This window comes from Natrix helvetica (assembly GCF_964273705.1).
Source record: "Natrix helvetica genome assembly, chromosome: 7".
In the NCBI taxonomy this organism is placed as follows: Eukaryota; Metazoa; Chordata; class Lepidosauria; order Squamata; family Natricidae; genus Natrix; species Natrix helvetica.
Window position 1 is genome coordinate 58,518,186 of NC_138558.1, and position 19,681 is coordinate 58,537,866.

The window sequence follows — 19,681 nt, forward strand, 5'->3', positions numbered from 1 at the left end:
TTTTCCTGTTAGATTTTTTTTTTTAGATTTTAAATAATTGTGCATGTATTTTATAGGCAATTACTTAAAGCTAAAAGATTTTTTTAACATTCTCTCTTTTACTATATTTCAAAATAAAATTTCTGACTCTATCATTCATACTCCTGCAGGCTTCAAAATACACATTTTAAATGGCTTACAAAGGCTGCACAGCAGTGGTGAAATTTAATTTTTTTTACTACCGGTTCTGTGGGCCTGGTGTGGCTTCATGGGCGTGGCTTTGTGGGCATGGCAGGGGAATGATACTGCAAAATCTCCATTCCCACCCCACTCTGGGGACAGTCAGAGGTGGCATTTGCCGGTTCTCCGAACTACTCAAAATTTCCGCTACTGGTTCTCCAGAACCTGCTGGATTTCATCCCTGCTGCACAGGCCACATACTTATGGCATAATCACAGAGAGATACGGTGAGAACTGCAACTGGATCTCTTTTTTAAAATGTGTAATAAGTATCAAAAAGAAGAAACTCAGTGGGCTTATGATATTAAGGGAACTATATTGACTTTTTCTCCACTTGAAAACCATATAGTGGTGATTATTTTTACAAAGATAAAACATACAGGAATAGATTGTTCTGATCCATAACACTATTTACAAATACAACTATCAATGAAAATGTTGCATTATAAGTATTTAGAAAGACCATGAGATGCCTTAATTACTACTGAGGTAAATGCTGAAATGTCCCATCCAGAGAAAAATACCACAATGCCATGATTATGATGACTTGAAAAACAGGGTCATTTAGTTCACTGAGAAGTGATTCTTCACAAGTGTCCTAAAAAAAGTAGTTTTAAAATATGAGTGTTAGCCTAACCTGTTTCTACAATTCGTTCTATATTTTATAGAAGCATAGAGGTTTTTGGGTTTGTATACTAAAAACTTTTAAGAAATGCATATCAACCTGTTTGTGTCAATTGTCAGAAAGCAGGAAATCCAGGCAGTTCAAATAAATGTAAAGGTTTATTGCAAGCTTAAACTCTCACCAAGAATCTGAACTACTAAGGGTCAAAGCAAATTGGTGGTAGATAAGAGTCAGTGGAATTCAAGGTGGGCTGGAGTTAGATCTCTTGTAGGAACGAAGTGACTAGAGTCTAATGACACATTTGATCGCCCTCAGGCTCAGCCTGTCCATCTCCTACAGTTTGATTTTATCTTAATATGTTGCTCCTAGAATATATGACTAAAATTGACCTAGTTTAGTGTGAAAATAACATTTAAATAGAAGGCTTTATTGAATACTGTAGAGCTTTCTTTCTTAGAATTTTTAATTATATAAATTCTATATTAATTATATAGAATTTATACAATTATACAAAGGAATACTCTTAAATAATATACTAAATTGATAGAGAAATATATTAAAGCACAAAGGGGGGGAGGGAGAAATTCCATTTCAGGCAGCAAAAGTGTCAATTTACTCTATAATATTAGAAAGAACTCTTCATTTAAAAATAGCAAACATGCAAAACAACAGCAATAGCAGAAACATGAAAGTGACATTTCAGAGTTGGTGGAAGAAAAAGAAGCCTCTTTAGAACCTGGTGTTTGTTCATGAAACCATGTCAGTCATGACACAGCCGCTATATTTTTTCATCAGCATGGTCATTAATTTTTTTAAAAGCGAGAGGGCTGGCTTGCTTCAGGGAAGTCTTTGAAATATCTGTGTGCATTGTAGACATGGCTATTGTCTCATAGTCATCGACTCTGGTGTGGAAATCGCAGAAACGAAAGAAAATCTGCAGATCCCGTTGGAAGTTCTTGTTGAGGAATCCGTAGAAGATGGGATTCACACAGGTTGAGATCATAGCTGTAAGGTGACAGATTAAAAAGAGCAGGTTATGGCTGCAGGCTGCAGGGAGAATTTCATGATTCCAGTCAAAGACCGTGTTGAAGATGGTGAGTGGCAGCCAGCACACAGCAAATGCCACCACAATCGAGATGAGCATAATATTGATCCTTTTCGTTTCAGTAGACCTGTATTTATTATCCCTCATCTTATCCACCATGTTGCATCTTCTTTTTAAGCGAATATAGATCTGTGGAAAATAAGAATTCAGTAACAACCATGTAAGACATATCCGAGAGATGCCATTTTGGTAAGTACAAAGAACATGCAAGGTATGTGACAAAAGATACACTTCCTTACCTTTAAGTAGCAGATGAATATAAAACAAAGGGGCCCCAAGTATTGTATCACCAAGAGAATAGTAGTGTAGGACAGTCTGGCTGAGTCCCATGGGAATGAATCCAAGCATACATATTTTCCCTTGTAGTCCTCTATGGTTATATTAGTGAAAGGTTCATCGGTTAAAACATGGTATATGAGGAAAGGCAAAGACGAGGCTATTGCTACGATCCAGGTGGTGGCAATTCCAACATAGGCATGTCTCTTATTAGGCCTCCAGCCACGAGGGTTGATAATCAACTGATGGCGTTCAACAGCGATGAGGACCAAGGAAAAAACAGAGACTGTGACAGAGACACACTGCACGAAAGGATTAAGTTTGCACATGGTCTCCCCAAAAACCCAGTGGTCCATTAGAGTGTATACAAATGTGAAAGGAAGACACATGATAGTTATTAGGAGGTCTGAAAAGGACAGATTCACAATGAGAATGTTGGTCACGTTGTGCATTTCCTTTTGCTTCAAGATTATAATAATTAATGCCAGATTTCCGAAAATGCCAAGGAGGATAACAACTCCATACGCCAAGGCCAAGGTGAATACCATTGCCAAGGGCACATGGCAGTCAATGTCCTGGAAATGTAAGAGACCAGACGCCTCATTGGAGGCATTCTGAATAGAATTATTTCCTGCGAAGGAGAGAAGTGATGTATTCATATTGGATTCTTTTCTGAGATCACTCTGAGCGACAGTCTCATAGGCTGTCTCAATAGGCTTCTCTCAAGAAGTTGATTTTTTTCCCCCTTCTCATTACATAAACCACGGGTGGCCAATGAAAGGTGCAGCAGAAATGTTCATGCCATTGATAATCTTGAAGGATCTGCAAAAAAAGTTGGAATGTTCACATATTAATGTTTTAAGGTTATACCAAAAAGATAATTCTGTAGGCATTTACTCAGAAGACTGCCCTTAGAGTATTTTGTTGATATCAATATGTCATTATTTTCAGTTATGAAAGAGTAATAACACCAAGAACAGTAGATGAATTAACTTCACGAACAATTATAGGATTATGGTATTCATTAAATACATTTGTTCAATTCCCACTCTGTTCTCCCTAAAGCATCAAGACTGAAAACAGTGGTATTGTTGTTATTGTACTTAATTAGAATTCATTATGCCTAAAGTCAGAAAGTGCTACCAGACTAAGATTCAACAACAGCAAATCCTCCTGAGGGAAAGTCTCTTAGGATTTTAAAACAATAGTCTAGCTCAGAAGTATCAAACTCAATTTCATTGAGGGCTACATCAGGGTTGTGTTTTACCTCAGAGGGCCGGGAGGGGGTGGCTGGGAATGGCCATGGTGGCACAGCTAGCTCAATGTCATTTGTTGTTGTTTTTTGTAAAAAGTTTTATTTTGCTTTCCATATATATTCACAAATATACAGTCTCATAGGTACTATTAACATTTATCTGTTGACTTCTAACATTTATCAGAATTTGTTTAAAAATATAAAAAGCACAATCGGGGTCGCTTTCTTACCACTTCACATATCCATCTTATTTTGCAACAACCCTACTCCTTTCTTCCCGATCTCCCTTCTCTGCCTTCTTCTTTCCTCCTCCTCTTCCTCTTTTCTTCTTCCCCTTCCTCTCCCCCATTCCTCCCCTCTTCTTCTCTTTCTTACCCTCTCTCCTACTCTTACTACCCTCTCTTACTTCCTCCCCTTTACCCTTTCTCCTTTCCCTTCCTCTTTCTCCCACCTTTCGTTGTTGCCCTTGCTTATTTTCTTCACTCTGATGGATTTTCAGCATTAAAATACAAACTTCAGAAATTCTAGCGATCCCGGCTTCATATTTACATAAAAATAAATTTACATAAAATAAATTTCCTCTTCCACATTTTATTTCCCTATGATAATTCCACTTGTATCATCTTTTAAACTGTATATTTCTTGCTTAGTGCTCCCCCCCCCCCCCCCGACACCTTGATTTAATAATGTGTCGTCTGGGTTGCATATTCTGTAATCTTTTATTTTTTTTATTTATATTCTTTTTCTAAACAATCATAAAATCGGCCCCATGTCCTGAAGTACATTGATTCCTCTCTGTCCTTTATTCTCAATGTCAGCCTGTTCATTTGTGCACAGTCCAATATTTTCTTTATTTTCTCTCCTTCTGACAGGATTTTGTCTGTTTTCCAGTTCTGTGCAAATACAATTCTAGCTGCTATTATTATGTGTATAATCAAATATGTATTTTATTTACTATATTTCTCTGATAAGATACCCAATACAAATACCTCTGATCTCAACTCTACTTGTCGATGTTACATTTTCTCTAACCATGCTTGTATTTTAACCCAATAGCTTCTTGCATCCCTACACATCTACCACATATGGTAATATGATCCTGGCAACATTTCCAACATTTAGCTGATTTGTCCTTAAACATTTTTGCTAGTCAAACTCAATTTCATTGAGGGCTGCATCAGGGTTGTGTTTGACCTCGGAGGGCTGGGAGGGGGTAGCTTTCCGAGGTCAAACACAACCCTGATGCAGCCCTGGCTCTGGTGGGCAAAGCCAGCTCAATGTCATTTATGTCGTGGGCTAAGGCAGGACTTCCCTGAAACCCTCCCTCACTCTCATTATAATCTTCCTTCCTTCCTTCCTTCCTTCCTTCCTTCCTTTTTCCTTCATTCTCCTTTCCTCTTCCTTCTCCTCTTTCCTTATTTTTCTTCCCTTGATCTCTTCCCATCTTCCTTCTTTTTCTTTGTCTTTCCTCTTTCCCTTTCTCCTTTCCTGTCCCTTCTTGCATGCTCAAATGCAAAAGGGGAAACATTTCTACTTTCGTTTTGTTTTTACTTTGTTTTGCTAGCCTTCTGCCAGCAAAAATGGGGCACAGGGAGACTGCCCCGAGTTCCATTTTTACTGACACCATGGGCCGGTCCTTTGTTGTTTCTAGGCTGGCCCCACAGACCAGATCTAATCACCATGTGGGCTGGATCCAGCCTGCAGGCTTTGAGTTTAACACCCCTGGTCTAGCTGGATCTTCAAAGATTAATCCACTTCTATAAATGTTTATTAGTAACAATCCTACCAAATTAAAATACAGCTGTTTTGTGTTGCAAAGATTGGGCGGAGTGATTAAAATTAACTCTTACCCCAGAAGTTGCTTTTTTTATTGTGTGTGTTTTATTCCTTACTCTTTATTGTCCTTATGGACAGATACAGATTGAGCTCAAAATTTCTGTTGTTAAGCAAGACAGGTGATAAGTGAATTTTGCTCCATTTTAGGGCATTTCTTGCCACAGTTGAATCACTGCAGTCATTAATTTTGTAGCACTGGTGTTAAATGAAGTTAACTTCCCATTGAATTGGCTTGTTACAGGATGGCCACAGGATGCTGCAACCCTCATAAATATGAATGAGTTGCCAAGCATCCAAATACTGATCACGTGATTTGCCCATTCTGATACTCTACAAGAATGTTCAGTCTCATCACAACAAAGGAAGCAAAGGTTTGCATTGGATGGGAATGGTGAAAGTTAGATCAACAAAACAGAAAAAATAACCGTGCTATTACTCTGTTGCGTTGTAGCATTATGCAACACTTGGGAATGGAAAGCAAAAAGTAACTAAAAGTGAATGAAGGAAAATATATGTGTCCTGAGGTAATGTTTTAGGATCCAATCTGAGTCAGTGGGTGGGATCAGAGATTTTCCAAGCTGTTGGACTTGTACTAAACCCATCTTCAGGGAACCTGTCCATCTCCAGAATGTGAAGATTGAGAAATTCCCTGAGGGTGAGCTATAGCAGAAGTCTGAAAGCTGGGAAGAACAAACCTCTAGTCAGATCGGATCCTGTAATATTTAAAAGTGCTCCGAGGTATGCACTAGCATCTGCCAGCAACATAGCAAATTAAACATAGCTTTTTCCGAGATCCCAGGGAAAGGGATCGTTCTTTAAGGAACTGCTTCCTTTAAGGAACTTTGGATAGGTGCTACATTCCGGCTTCTATACACACAGGAGTTATCTTTTTACCTCCATACCTAAAACAGTGCTGCCTAGACCGACTGCTGAGTGTGACTTTTATGAATTATTTAAGGCATTTTATTGTTTCTTTTAAAAAATCTAACATTATCCTTTTGACTTATTCTTTGGCATTTACAGCAGGGAGAAGCTAAAGGCAAGTAAAGTTCTAAATGGAATCTCCTTGTATGAAAGAAAATAATGAAACGGAACCCTGCCTTGCCCTGCCTTATGCTCAGCAATTGAATTTTTTTTAAAAAAAAAAAGCTATCCTGAATTACTTCGTAATAATGTCATAATTGGGTTAAATACCATTAAATAACCCTTCTATAAACTATTCCTCTTGTTTGACAAAAGGTACCATTAGTAACTTGTAAGAAAAGAAGAAGAAAAAAGATCACCACACTTCCTAGATAAGTTATAAACAAATGAAAACATCTGCCTTTTAATGATGATCAGCTTATTTATTTTTGCTTCATTTTTAAATAGATCTTGGTTTTTAGGTCTGAGCTGCAAAAATAATTGGGTCAAAGTGCTCCAAGTCTTGCAGGGGTACATCATGTTTCTGCTCACTATTAAAGCTGCCTGGCCATTTTCAAACTTCCACGAGAGCCTGAAAAAAAAGTCAACCCTTCCCTTTTAAGCTCACCTGAAGTCTGAGAAAAGGATATTGTTGTACTACGCAGCGATGGTATGGATGAAGCACTTGACTTCTGGGAAAACAAGAAATGAAATAGCTTGCGTAGTTTAAAATCTTTAAAACTGTTCATTCCACCTTTTTAGGATGCGCTTCTAAAATGACCATCATGCAACATGAAATTTAGCATGCGGGAAGTGCTTCTGGATCCTGTCGAAAACATATTTGCCCAGCACTGAACATTTGAGGAGATGATATAGGAAATCAGATGCTGAAGGATTGTATTTGATGAGAGCATCTGCCACTATTGTTGACTCTTAGAAATCATATAGGTAGATTTTCTCCATGTAACCCTAACCTGGTCTGTTAGGTGTTCCAGAAGGTCACCTGTTGCCCCTGTGATCTCCACCTTGAAACTGTTCATTCTCTTCTCTTTTCTTCCAACTTTCTTTACCATCAGAGCCTTTTTTGTAGAGCTGGGTTTTTGCATAAGTATCCAAAGTAGGATCCTTTCGGCCTGGTCATTTGTGCCTCAAGTGAGAGCTCTGGGTTGTTTTATTTGATGATATATCAGGTTTTATTATTATTATTATTTTGGGGTAGGATTTGTTCAGGAATTGCAGTAGGATGAAAGAGTAATTCCTTTAAGACAGGGGTGTCAAACTCAAGGTCTGCGGGCCAGATCTGGCCTGTGTTTAGATCTGGTCTGTGGGACCCTTGGGACATCAAAGGACGGGCCACAGTGCCTCTGCCAGTGAAAATGCAGCTTGGGTGAGTGGGCTGCATGCAAAAACAGGGCCTGGGAGCTGCATATACCCCCTTCGAAGCTCTATTTTCTCTGGCAGAGAGCTGGAGGCTGTTGCAGCTGAAAATGGGGCCGCGTGAGTTCCCCCTCCCTCCCCTGAGCTCTGTTTTCAATAGCAGACAGCTAGCAAAACAAACTAAAAGGAGAAATGTTTCTCCTTTTGCATTTGAGCATGCAAGAAGAGACAGGGAAAGAGAAAGGGAAAGAGGAAAGGAAAAGGAAAAGAAGAAAAGATGGGAAAAGACCAAGGAAGGAAAAATAAGAAAAGAGGGGAAGGAAGAAGAAAGCAGAAGGAAGATGATAGAAAAAAGAAGAGAAGAGAAGAGAAGAGAAGAGAAGAGAAGAGAAGGAAGGAAGGAAGGAAGGAAGGAAGGAAGGAAGGAAGGAAGGAAGGAAGGAAGGAAGGAAGGTTGTAATGAGAGTGAGTGAGGGTCTGAGGGAAATCCTGCCCCTGACACGAGTGACATTGAGCTGGCCACCCCCACCCTGGCCATGCTTACCCCAGCCCCCTGAGGTCACCACTTTGATGTGGCCCTCAATGAAATTGAGTTTGACACCCCTCCTATAAGAAAAGAGCAGGAAACATTTCTGCTGTGAGAGTCAGAGATGTTTTACATGTATACACAAAACTGCATAGGTTTTTCAAGCAAATAAACAACAGTTAACAATCAATATGATTATTCTTGTGCCTTCATTACACTTGTCTTCATTATACATTTTCTTCAGAATTTCTCTGAGCAGATTGGTTTGTTCCTGTAAGAACCCTTATCCATAGAAACCTAAAGATGCTTTTTCCAAAGGCAACTGGACTTTGTCCTTGAAGATGTTTCATTTCTCATCCAAGAAGCTTCCTCAGTTCTGACTAAAGTTCTTAACTTTAAATAAAAATAAAGTTGTGATTTACTTTTGCTTTTCAGGGAGAAGGAGATGCCGGTTGTATTTTCATATTTATTTCATATTTTCAGGGTGGTTTTTTAAAAAATAATTGGGGGCTATGCAAAATAGAACTAACCTAGCTTTTTTGAATTCACAGAGTGGACTTGATTCAGCATGTTATGTGAGCATAAATCTTGACTTTTCCCTGCTACATTGAGATCTATGGAAAGGAAATTAAAACGTGTCCTTGCACAGCTATTCCATTACTGCTCTATTTCTGCTGGCATTTATCTTGAGGAGAAGTCATAACCTTATCTTTATAAATTTGAAAACTTTAAAAGTTGGGTTCTGCAGGATGACAATAAATTGTGTTATTATACAGGTTGATCAGAAATCAGCTACAAGCTGTAGCCTCCAAAAAGTAAAACCTTTTGTTTTCCTTACACACTATAGTTTTCTTGTGGAGCACCAGATCTGCAAATCTGAGCGAGTAAATGGAACAATAATTGCATGTATGCATTGAATGATATGCCAATAACTCCTGTGAATTCTGTAGCCTGAACTCTAATTTTTCCACTACAAATAGATAACTTTCTCCCAATTTGGTGAGAATGTTTACCTAAATTCTCTATAAACCTGCTCCTTAAGCAGGAGGAAGATGAACCTGTTGATCCTGTACGGTTTGGGATTGTGGTCTTAATGGTGATCTCATTTCAGTGTTAAGTTTCTTTTCAACTTTGCCACTTTTTCTTCCCTCAGCAAAGCTTCAGAGAGAGAAAAAGAACAAGCATGGTCTCATTAGTATTGCACTGTCCCCAGGGTTCTTGCAAGAAAATTGTTTTACTAGTTAATATTCCTTCTGGGGATGCAGAAACAGTAAGAGTATAAACACAAATAACCCCTGAGATTTCTTTAATCTCAGTCAGAACGGCCATCTGGGGAAAGGTCAGTCACTGAGATTAAGGGAAAAAATAAAAAGAATAGAGAAATTAAAGGGAAAAGTACAGAACAATATTTATCATACAAATTAAATAAAGATAAAGAAGAATCTTATGTATTATACAACGGTGTATTATATTTATAATTTATAAACACAAAGTTACAGTATAGAAACTTTAGGTTTACAAAGATGACACAAAATCCAAAAATCAACGAAGTCAGCACTTAACTGAGTTGCCTTTGATCCAGTTAGTCTGGATTCTTGCTGCTCTTCTAAAGTTATTATGTATTATTTGAAAGTGAAATCGTTTTGGAGGTGATTTAGTTTGAAAACGTGTTCATTGATATAGCGTAATAAATTATTGGCTTCCAATTGACTTAAAGCAAGTTATTGTAAATGGTTTCACTCTGTAATTATTCCTGCTTTTGAATTCATCTTTGAATTGCCAAGATATCTGCAAGAATACTTTGAGCAATACTTTACATCCCTCATTTTAGATAAAACAGCAAACTGTGGCATTCCAAACATTGCTGAAAGATGATATTCAGCATCCTCCTTCATCAGTAAGCCTGGTTTGGTCTGTTGGAATTGTCATCATCAGTATCAGACAAAGGGTTCTCCATTTTGTTCGGAAGTGCATTATGATGCATTATGATGCTCAGCATACTTAATCTAAAAGTAACGCTGCAGTCTTAAGGGTTCATTTGATTACATTACTCAAGACACCCTTCCAGTTAGATAACAAGTTTCCCTTAGTTAATCATTGTTTGAAACATATACCAGTATTTAAATTGCAGATGAAAAGCTATTTATTATAAAAACCATTATCCTCCTAATGGGGAAGAGACACGATTTGTTAGAATACTTTACATTCTCACATGCTCTAGAAGCAAACAAAGCTTAACACTCTTTTTTAACCTACTTCCCTACAAGTGCACATAAGGTAAAGGTTTCCCTTGCACAAATGTGCTAGTCTTTTCCGACTCTAAGGAGCTGTGCTCATCTCCATTTCAAAGCTGAAGAGCCAGCACTGCTCAAAGATGTCTTTGTGGTCATGTGGCAGGCATGACTAAATGCCGAAGGCCCACAAAACACTGTTATCTTCCCACCGCTACTTACTATCATATAGATATGCATAGGATTGCAGCTGTAAAGTAAACTCATGAAAGATCTAGGGGGACATTTTTCTGAGACAGACCAAATAAATTATATATTTAAAAAACATAATCCCAATGGCTTGGTGTTGTTGTAGAATAGGGTGGAGTAGAAATACCATGACAAACAGACTAAATACAATACATTTTAAAATGTGAGTCACTCTACATTTTTAAACTTTGGCGGTTCTTTTTTCAGGGGGTCTAATTTTTTTGTTCAGGAAGTTTGTTGTGTGTAAAAAGGTAACGGTTCACCGAGTCCCTTTGGGGAGAGGGGGCGGTATAAAAATCTAAATAAAAGTAAAGTAAAAGTAAAACATATATGTGCTTGTCGTTCCCAACTCTCGGGGGCGGTGCTCATCTCCGTTTCAAAGCCGAAGAGCCAGCGCTGTCCGAAGACATCTCCATGGTCATGTGACTGGCATGACTAAATGCTGAAGGCACACAGAACACTGTTACCTTCCCACCAAAGGTGGTGCCTATTTTTCTACTTGCATTTTTACATGCTTTTGAACTGCTAGCTTGGCAGAAGCTGGGACAACTAATGGGAGCTCAATCCCTATGCGGCTCTAGGGATTTGAACCGCTGAACTGCCAACCTTTCTGATCAACAAGCTCAGCATCTTCACCATTCAGCCACCGCGTCCCTTTTGCACATATATGAACATAAACTAAACTGATCAATCAATGGAATCAAAGTCATGCCAGAAACAGGTTAATATGTTTATATATGAGGGACAGGCAATCTATCTATTCCTTCAAAGTTATTCCAGTATAATCACTGAGACAAAGACACTCATCTTAAAACATTTTAGGATTATACTTAGGATTGCTGCTTTATATAAAGGATTTTATATATCAAGTGGCATAGATACAGTTCAAGAAACATACAATTGTTGATTAGCAGTGCTTATATCCTACCTCGTTTTCATCCAGTAAACATTTCCTAAATTGCCTGCTGGGCCCAATCTGGACAGATATCTCTAGCAGTCATTTCAAGTACAAGTCAAACCCACACAGGCATATATTTTTTTCTCCTAAAGCAGCCTAATAATAACTGCTAATAACCAGATGCTCATTTCCAACCAGGTGTGGCTGAGTTTCTGAGTATTTGCTGCAGCCCAGGAAGATCACAGTCATTAACCAACTTATCAATTAGTCCACTTAATTAAAGGATCCAGGAAAGAAGGTGGAGGAAGTGATTCAAAGCTCAATCCAAAAATCAATTCAAACCAAATATTGGGGAAAGGCTTAGTTCTGCAATTATGTGCATGCTTACCTGGGAATAATTCCTGATATCCCTTTTGCTAATGCATAACATTTTATGTATTTTCAGAAGTACAGGGTGAGTCAACTATTACTTGAATCTAGTCCTAGCATAACCTGAATTTGCACAGACCTGTTCTAGCTTATCCCAACAGAATGCCCTTCATATGTCTCTGATTCCTGAGCAATTAAATTCCTGAGCAATTTAAGGACACCTGGTGTCCTTAAGGGCCGCCCAAGAGAAAATAGCCTCCCAATACCACTTTCTTCTCATTCTCTCTTGTTCCAATCTATTTTTTTCTCTATTGTGTGTATTGGTCTTGTCAGGGGAAGATTTATTTCACCCTGAACTAAACGAGGCTTAGACCGCGGCTGTTTCCAACAGGCATAGTCTTTAAGGTGCGAAGAAAAAAAAATAAACATTCTGGAGAAACATATTCTAATTAATAAACAAACTTTAATACAAAAATAATAAATGGAAATAAAACAAAACTAACTAATCATTACATTTTGAAAAAACAGCTTGTCTGCCAGTCTCCTGGTAGACGGACAAAGATCAGAAGTAGCTCTGGAATGTGTGAAGAGCAGGCGCAGTACATCACTGTCAGATAAGAACTTATGACCTGCGCAATAACTCTTTCAATTTAACTATTTAGTGTCAATTCAGTCAGTTCAGGCTAGCAAATAATTTAACGCAGTGACAGGTCTAAGTCAATGACACAGTAAACGAGTACAGTGGATAAATATTTTAAAAATGAAGTAACTCTTGGGGTTACATTTTAAGTGATTCAAGAAAATAAAATACAGGGGAGGAGAAGCTGATGTCACAACGACACGACCTGCGATCTAGAAGACCCGAGATCGCAGTCAATTCTTTTGCCGCTGGATGGTCCATATGGACCTAAACCGTCCTGCAGAGATGGTGATTGGGAAGAATACGTCTTGCTGATCTCAGGGACCCCGCAAAGTCCCTGATTGATCCAAGAGAAGTTCTTCTAGCCGGCAACAAAAGCACAGCCACAAGCTGAAGAAGTTGGAACAGCTCCGCAACAGAAGGAAACAGAAAGAGAAAGTGTGTACAGCTGGTTAAGAAATTTTACTGTTTTAAAAGAGACTGCCCCCCAAAAACCCTAAAGCTAAATTAAATTTGAGAACAGAAGAAATAAGTGGCAAAATTAAGCTACATTGGATTGCATTGGACAGTGTGTTATCTTTCTTTTTAAATGCTGTTTTATGGGTGGAATTTGTGCAAGCTTTTTAAAGTGAATGGATTAGTTTTTCTTCTACTTTTTTATTTTTGTAACCTATGGATTGAAACTCTTTTTTTCATTTCTATATGAGTTTTTTTCCTTTTTTGTATTTTGCCTCATTTAAGAATTTTACTTCTTTTAAAGCTGGAATACAAAAAAGATACAAAAGGAGTACAGAGGCTTGTAACATTAGGGGGAAAGGAAGCAACACTGCCACTTGGAGGCTGGAGGTTTGAGCCTTGGAAACATTGTACTTTCACTTCTCTCTTTGATCATTTCGATTTTGTGCTTTAAGACCTTGCAGCTTGTTTACAGAGAGTGATAAGAAGAGCATGGAGTGTTTATGCAGGTGTTCTTTTGAAGCTTATTGCCAGCTGGAGAAAAGTGAAAAAAAGGTCTTATTGTGAGAGATTATAAATGAATTTGTGGTTAATCTAGTAAAAAGCTTTGAAAGCCAGAGTGGCAGTGTTTACCAGTTGAAAGAATGGCACAATATCAACATCAAAAAGAAACTTTAGTATTGCAAGAGATAATGTTTGAAATTCAAAAATTATTAGAAGTATCAGAGAGAATTGAGGAGAAACTGGAAAACATAGAACATATAACAGCAAAATATGATGGAGAATTTCAATTGGAAAAAGTGGAGGCTAGAGTCCTAAAAATGGAAGAGAAAAATGAGCACAAAGACACGAAATTTGTTGACATCTATGCTGAATGGAGTGTGGTTGGAAATGGAGAGAGTGGAATATGGAAAGGGGAGCTAGATGGCCAGGAACTCTACCCCAGATGGCAAGGTATAGAAGAAGAAGAAAGAGAAGAATTGATGGATTTAAGGAGAGAAATCCTTTCAGAAGCACTGTTGGTGACCAAAAATATGCTGATTAAAGAAACAGATGGAGGGTATTGAGATTATATAAGAGATGCAACAAGCAATGAGCTGCGAAGAGAAGTCCGCATAAATATTATCAAGGAAATAATCAGAAGATTAATTCCACAAATGACAAAAGACATAAGATTTCATTATTACTGGAAAGATACAGGTTGATATATGAAAGCTTATAATAAAAAAATTAGTTAAATTTAGAGCATTATTAAAAAATGAAGTGATAATGGATATGGTTAAATAAATAATTGATAATGATAATAATGTATACATATGTAGTGATTTGATAAGAATTAGTTGGATATGAATGGTAAATGATGACTATGAAAGGAAGATTAGAAATTTTGTTATGAATAAAAGCTAATAATAAAAAATTAAATTAAATCTAGTTAAACTTTGAGTATTAGGTCAAAAAATGTTATGATAATGGACATAGTCAAATAAATGATTGATAATGATAATGATAATAACGTATATATATATATACGTATTGGCTTAATAAAAGGAAATTGGATATAAATTGTAAACAGTGATTTGGAGAGGAGGACTAGAAAGTTGGTTACTAAATATTATTGATTTTTATTTAGAATAGGTCATAAGGATTTAATGTTATTGGATGATATTGGAAATACTGTAGCTAATGGAATGCCATTATGTAGTTATGTTTTAAACTTTGGAATATTCTATGCAAAAGGAGGTTAAAACAATTATAGTCAAATGAAAATTGAGGTATGATGATAGTAATATCTATAAATATATTTGATTTAAAATATATGATTTGATATGAATTATAGTTGATGACTGTGGAAGAGATGCACAAAAGCTTTTTGTAACCAATTGACACACTTTCTATAGTATGTAAAGAAAGAGGATTCTTTTTGTTGTGTTTGTGTTTATGCAAAAATAAAAATAAAAATTTTCAAGTAAAATAAAATAAAATATAAAGTGTCAGTCAATTAGTTTAAAAACTGAAGATACTGTTTGTGGGGAATGGGAATAATTCCTGACCCCATTGCTATCCAGAAGAATATGTGACTCATGGACTCTAGTCCATCTAATCCTGTATCTTCTCTTTTTCTTCCAAGAATCTGCTTTAAATTTCTCAGCCTGCAAACCGATTATATTAGTATAATGGAAGTCTCTATTTTTCCTTGAAAGACCCTCTGTCTTCCTCACTTTGGTAATGCATTTCCTGAAGAGATGTGGAATGCTTGAGAGTTTGGCTACAATTTTATATATTTAGGGTTTGGTATAATAAAGTTTATCGTTTTGGTAGGAGCTAATCAGCACGACTTATTTCTAAGTAAAATTGCGGTATATTAAACTGCACAACTGAACTACACTGAGCATTACAGTCTATAATTAAATGCAGTGTAATTCATTGGAATGTCACTTCTGGAAAAGACGGGTGGCACATAAATAAACAAAACAACTGTTGTCATTAGAACTGGTAATATTAATACTAGAATTGTCAGGGCAGACTCGCACTTTCGTCCTCAGTATTATTTTAATCACATTATAACTTATTTCTAATAAAAGTGTAGACGAAAAGATGCAAAGCTACAACTCAGAATGCATTTGTAGGGAGCCAAACCAACCGAAACTGAGGGTGCATAGGATATGCTCAAGTCTAGTATTAGGATAGCTGAAAAAGATAAAGAAAAACGTGTGGGAGTTTGAAGTTTATTTTTTAAACTACTGTCTACAAGGTGCTCTGGCACAAGTATCCAGTTCTTAATATATTGTCCCTGAGTTCATGAATGCATGGATAAATCTGTAGGAATGAACAGGCATATAAATTAAAGCCAGCAAGGAAACTGTGAGGGTTACAAAGTTGTCATGCTCCAAATATATTAGATTTTAAGTCCCAGAAATCAAGCATTCAACGTTTTTGGGGAGCGCCAGATGGGCATATTGTGGCTGAAGGCTAACAGTAGAAACTGACTGATTAGTGGCATCATGGATTTAGCTAGATACTACGTGGCAGCAATACCCCCCCCCCCAAAAAAAGGCATTTTGCTTTTCCAATACATGTTTTTGTGATTTTTCAATCTAGCCTAGCCTGGGATTTTTAGTGTCCTCTGTCAGAGTACTGTTGCTTCACTGTTCCAAATCAACTCAATTCATTTAGGTTTCCATCATTTGTGATGATGATTTCATATTTTCTTTTATTTGTTTTTCAACTGTTTTCTTATTCTCTTGTCTTTTGAAGCATACACTGTTACAGGCACACGTTTTCATTCTCTTCCTTCCTATGCTTTCTCTTCCAGAGACCTCTTTGGTGCCCCAGTTCATTCACAGCAAGTTTACAGAGAGACATCCATACTCTTATCTCTCTGCCCATCTGCCTCCTTCAGTTCAATATAGAAAATTAAAGTCTTGACTTGTTTTAAACATTAACCCCAGAACGAACCAAAATTACAGAACATGTGGGTGCTTAAAGAACAGTGGGAGAGGTTGAAATATCAACCTTCCCTTTCTCTCAAGAAGAAAAGGTCAAAATAAACAGATTTCTTGCCTTACATCAGGAGCCAGGCAGATATTTTCCATTTTCACTCCCACTATCCTTGGCCCATGATGGAAATTGGACTTAAAGCAAATGAGGGATACTCCTTGGCTTCAAAGACTAACTTAGACAATGCTTTTTTCTCCATTCCACCAAAAGTGGAACTCAACCTTGTTTTTTCTCTCCTGCCCCTATGATAGCTTTCTGAAGAAACCTCGTTACTCTGACCCTCTCTTTATTAGAAAGGTGACACTCCAACCTCCCCCGCAGTTCCTTAATCCAGAGGAACCGTCCCCACCTTCTCCAATGTTTGGTTCATTCTGTGGTTAATGTTTGAAACAGGCACGCAGGTCAAGACCTCAAGCAGTAGGACAACGGCTGTTCCCGTTCTTACAGTGACCCTTAAAGATGCGCGGGATACTTAGTGATAAAATAGTATTTCCCGCCATCTCCTGCCATACGATTCCGTGGTTTACAGGCGGACGAAGCTGAGCAGAAACGAGTCTCGTTTTTCGCAGCTGTTCCTCAGCACGACAGACGCGCTTCTTGGCAGCCAGCTTCGCTTGCTTCGAACCTGCCGAATACCAGAACTCTGGGCGGGGGTGGGAGACTTGGACGGAGAAAGAGATACATTGGCAGGAGCTACCGATCCCCCCCCTCCCTCCCGCCTCCTTGCCCTTAATCTCGTCTGTCTCTTCCTAACCTCTTCTTTTCCCAAAGATCGGGAAGTTTGGAGGTTGGAGAAGAAGTGTTGGCTAAGAACTGGCTTAAGAAAACTCCAGGCAATTCTGAGCATCCTTACCACCACCTCGATGGATTCACCACCCCAACTGCGCGCGTGGAACATAGAATTGGAAACTCGCATCAAGTTTAAGGAAACTCATTCTCCCCAGCTGGCATCGAAAGAACGGACAGGCACGGTGCCCTGATGCTGCAGAATTTCAGGAGAAACGCAGTCATTAAAAAAAAAAGGAACCTTACCTGACTTTTCCTTCCCCGCCCCGCTTGTTTTTAAAGCATCCGGGAGCCTGGCACAAACAGATGGCTGGGACCCGTCGAAGGCAGACCGGGGCAGGCCGGCTTGGCACTCGCCTGCTGCAGATCCTGAAGCTGAACGAGGAGTCCGAGAGGCGTCCCCCACCTTAAAGATGAACTCCACCTTCTTGCCCGGCTGTCAGATGATGGGCGGTGAGGACGGTGAAGAGCCCCGCGCAGGGCAGGTCACCCGAAGACTCCCCATTAGAAGTGGGTTGTCTAATCTTGCTGGAATAAGCGTCCTTAAGTCTTGGGGACTAAGGCAGGAGAGGCAGAGGGGAAAGGATGCCGTCTCGGGAGTGGTTTCCGAACGCTGGTGAAACTGGGCGTCATAGTTTGCGAGTGAGCGCCATCTTGTGGCCAAACACATCATTACTCAACCAATCTCGGAATGTAATAATTACAAAACGTCTTAGAATAGAATGGAGTTGGAAGGGACCTTGGAGGTCTTCTAGTCCAGCACCCTGATCAAGCAGGAGAATCTATACTATTTTAGATAAGTGACTGTCTAGACTCTTCTTTAAAAAAACCCAGTGATGGAGCGCCCAAATTTCTGGAGGCAAGCTGTTACGCTGGTTAATTATCCTCACTATTAAGAAGTTTCTCCGTAATTCCAGGTTGCTTCTCTCTTTGATTAGTTTCCATCCATTGTTTCCCTCTGGTGCTTTGGAGAATAATTTGATCCCTTCTTCATTGTGGCAGCCCCTCAAATACTGGAATACTGCCATCATGTCACCTCTATTTCTTCATTTCTTTAGACTAGCCAGACCCAAAACCTGCAGCCATTCTTCATATGGTTTAGTCTCCAGGCCTTTAATCATCTTACTTGCTCTGAACTTTTTCCAAAGTCTCAATATCTTTTTTTGCAGAATGGTGTCCAAAATTGGTTGCAGTATTCAGGTGTGGTCTTACTGGGGGGGGGGCGGGGAGCAGAAGGCTGTGGTACAGTTAAAAACAGTGGAGCTAACTCTCCATCTCTTGATGTTCCAGATGTTGCTTGCCTATGGTCCTCAAAATCTTTCACTGTGTCCATTCTGGATGGAAAGTTGGAATTTCAACAGTACCTGGAGGGTAGCAAACAATCTAGAGTTAGTTAAGATCAGCTTTCTGATCCAGTTCAAAATGTAAATAGTTTTCTGTGCTTTCTTGTTCATTTCTTAATAATATATATATTTTAAATTTTTCTATGTTCAGATAAATGGAAGGATAATAATATAATTATAATGGTGGAATCTCATATTCCAGCCTTCCTTTAATATCTTCCAGATACACCAGTCGATGACCTTATCTAGACTTGGAAGGTAAGTGGTCTTGGGCCTATTGAGGTGGCTGGAAGACTATTTATTTATTTGTCAAACAAGTACAAGATAAAGAAGTATAGGTATGGACATAAACATGAACAAAGGAAGTAAATACAGACAAATGGGAACAGTAAGACAGGGACAGTAGCAACGCTGGTGTGCTTATGCACTCCCCCTTTATAGACCTCTTATTACATTTTGCAATATATCAAACTAAAGACTGATAAAACATCTTAGCTATGGCCAGAAAACTGCATGGAGTACCCAGAAATCGAATGCATCCTTTTTTAAAAGGCTAGAAACATTAGTGAGTCTACCTATCCAGGGCCGGATTTTCCTATAGGCTAACTAGGCTTCAGCCTAGGGCCTCAAGATCAAGAGGGGCCTTTTATTTTTATTTATTATCCGTGCCACATTTTTTATAAAGGTTAGTACCAATTACAACATGTTTCATTTATTATATTGATATATATCACAGTAATGATGTTTTTTATTATCTCTCATGTAATTTACAAACTTAAAAATGGGAGGTGAAAGGGCCCCATAAGTGGAATAGCCTAGGGCAGGGGTGTCCAAACTTGGGAACTTTAAGACTTGTGGACTTCAACTCCCAGAATTCCCCAGCCAGCCGCTGGGGAATTCTGGGAGTTGAAGTCCACAAGTCTTAAAGTTCCCAAGTTTGGATACCCCTGCCCTAGGGCCTCTTTTCATCTAAATCCAGCCATGTACCTATCGTGCTAGCCACAAGCTACCTCCATTAAACTACAGTGGTGATAAAAGACCTTCATTACCACCATTTCAATGTATAATGTATAAATCACCCCCACAGTG

At 38.5% G+C, this 19,681-nt stretch overlaps 1 protein-coding gene across 1 annotated transcript; it reads right to left on the reverse strand.

The window, feature by feature from the left end:
• Window positions 1-1,017: 1,017 nt before the first annotated feature.
• Window positions 1,018-17,739, reverse strand: NPY1R (neuropeptide Y receptor Y1). The gene is made up of 3 exons (XM_081960332.1): window positions 17,496-17,739; window positions 2,189-3,047; window positions 1,018-2,078 (listed from the first exon to the last, which is right to left on the reverse strand). Exons 2-3 carry the CDS (start codon window positions 2,882-2,884, stop codon window positions 1,623-1,625), a joined length of 1,152 nt encoding a protein of 383 aa, XP_081816458.1. The 5' UTR covers window positions 2,885-3,047; window positions 17,496-17,739; the 3' UTR covers window positions 1,018-1,622.
• Between the last annotated feature and the right edge of the window lie 1,942 nt (window positions 17,740-19,681).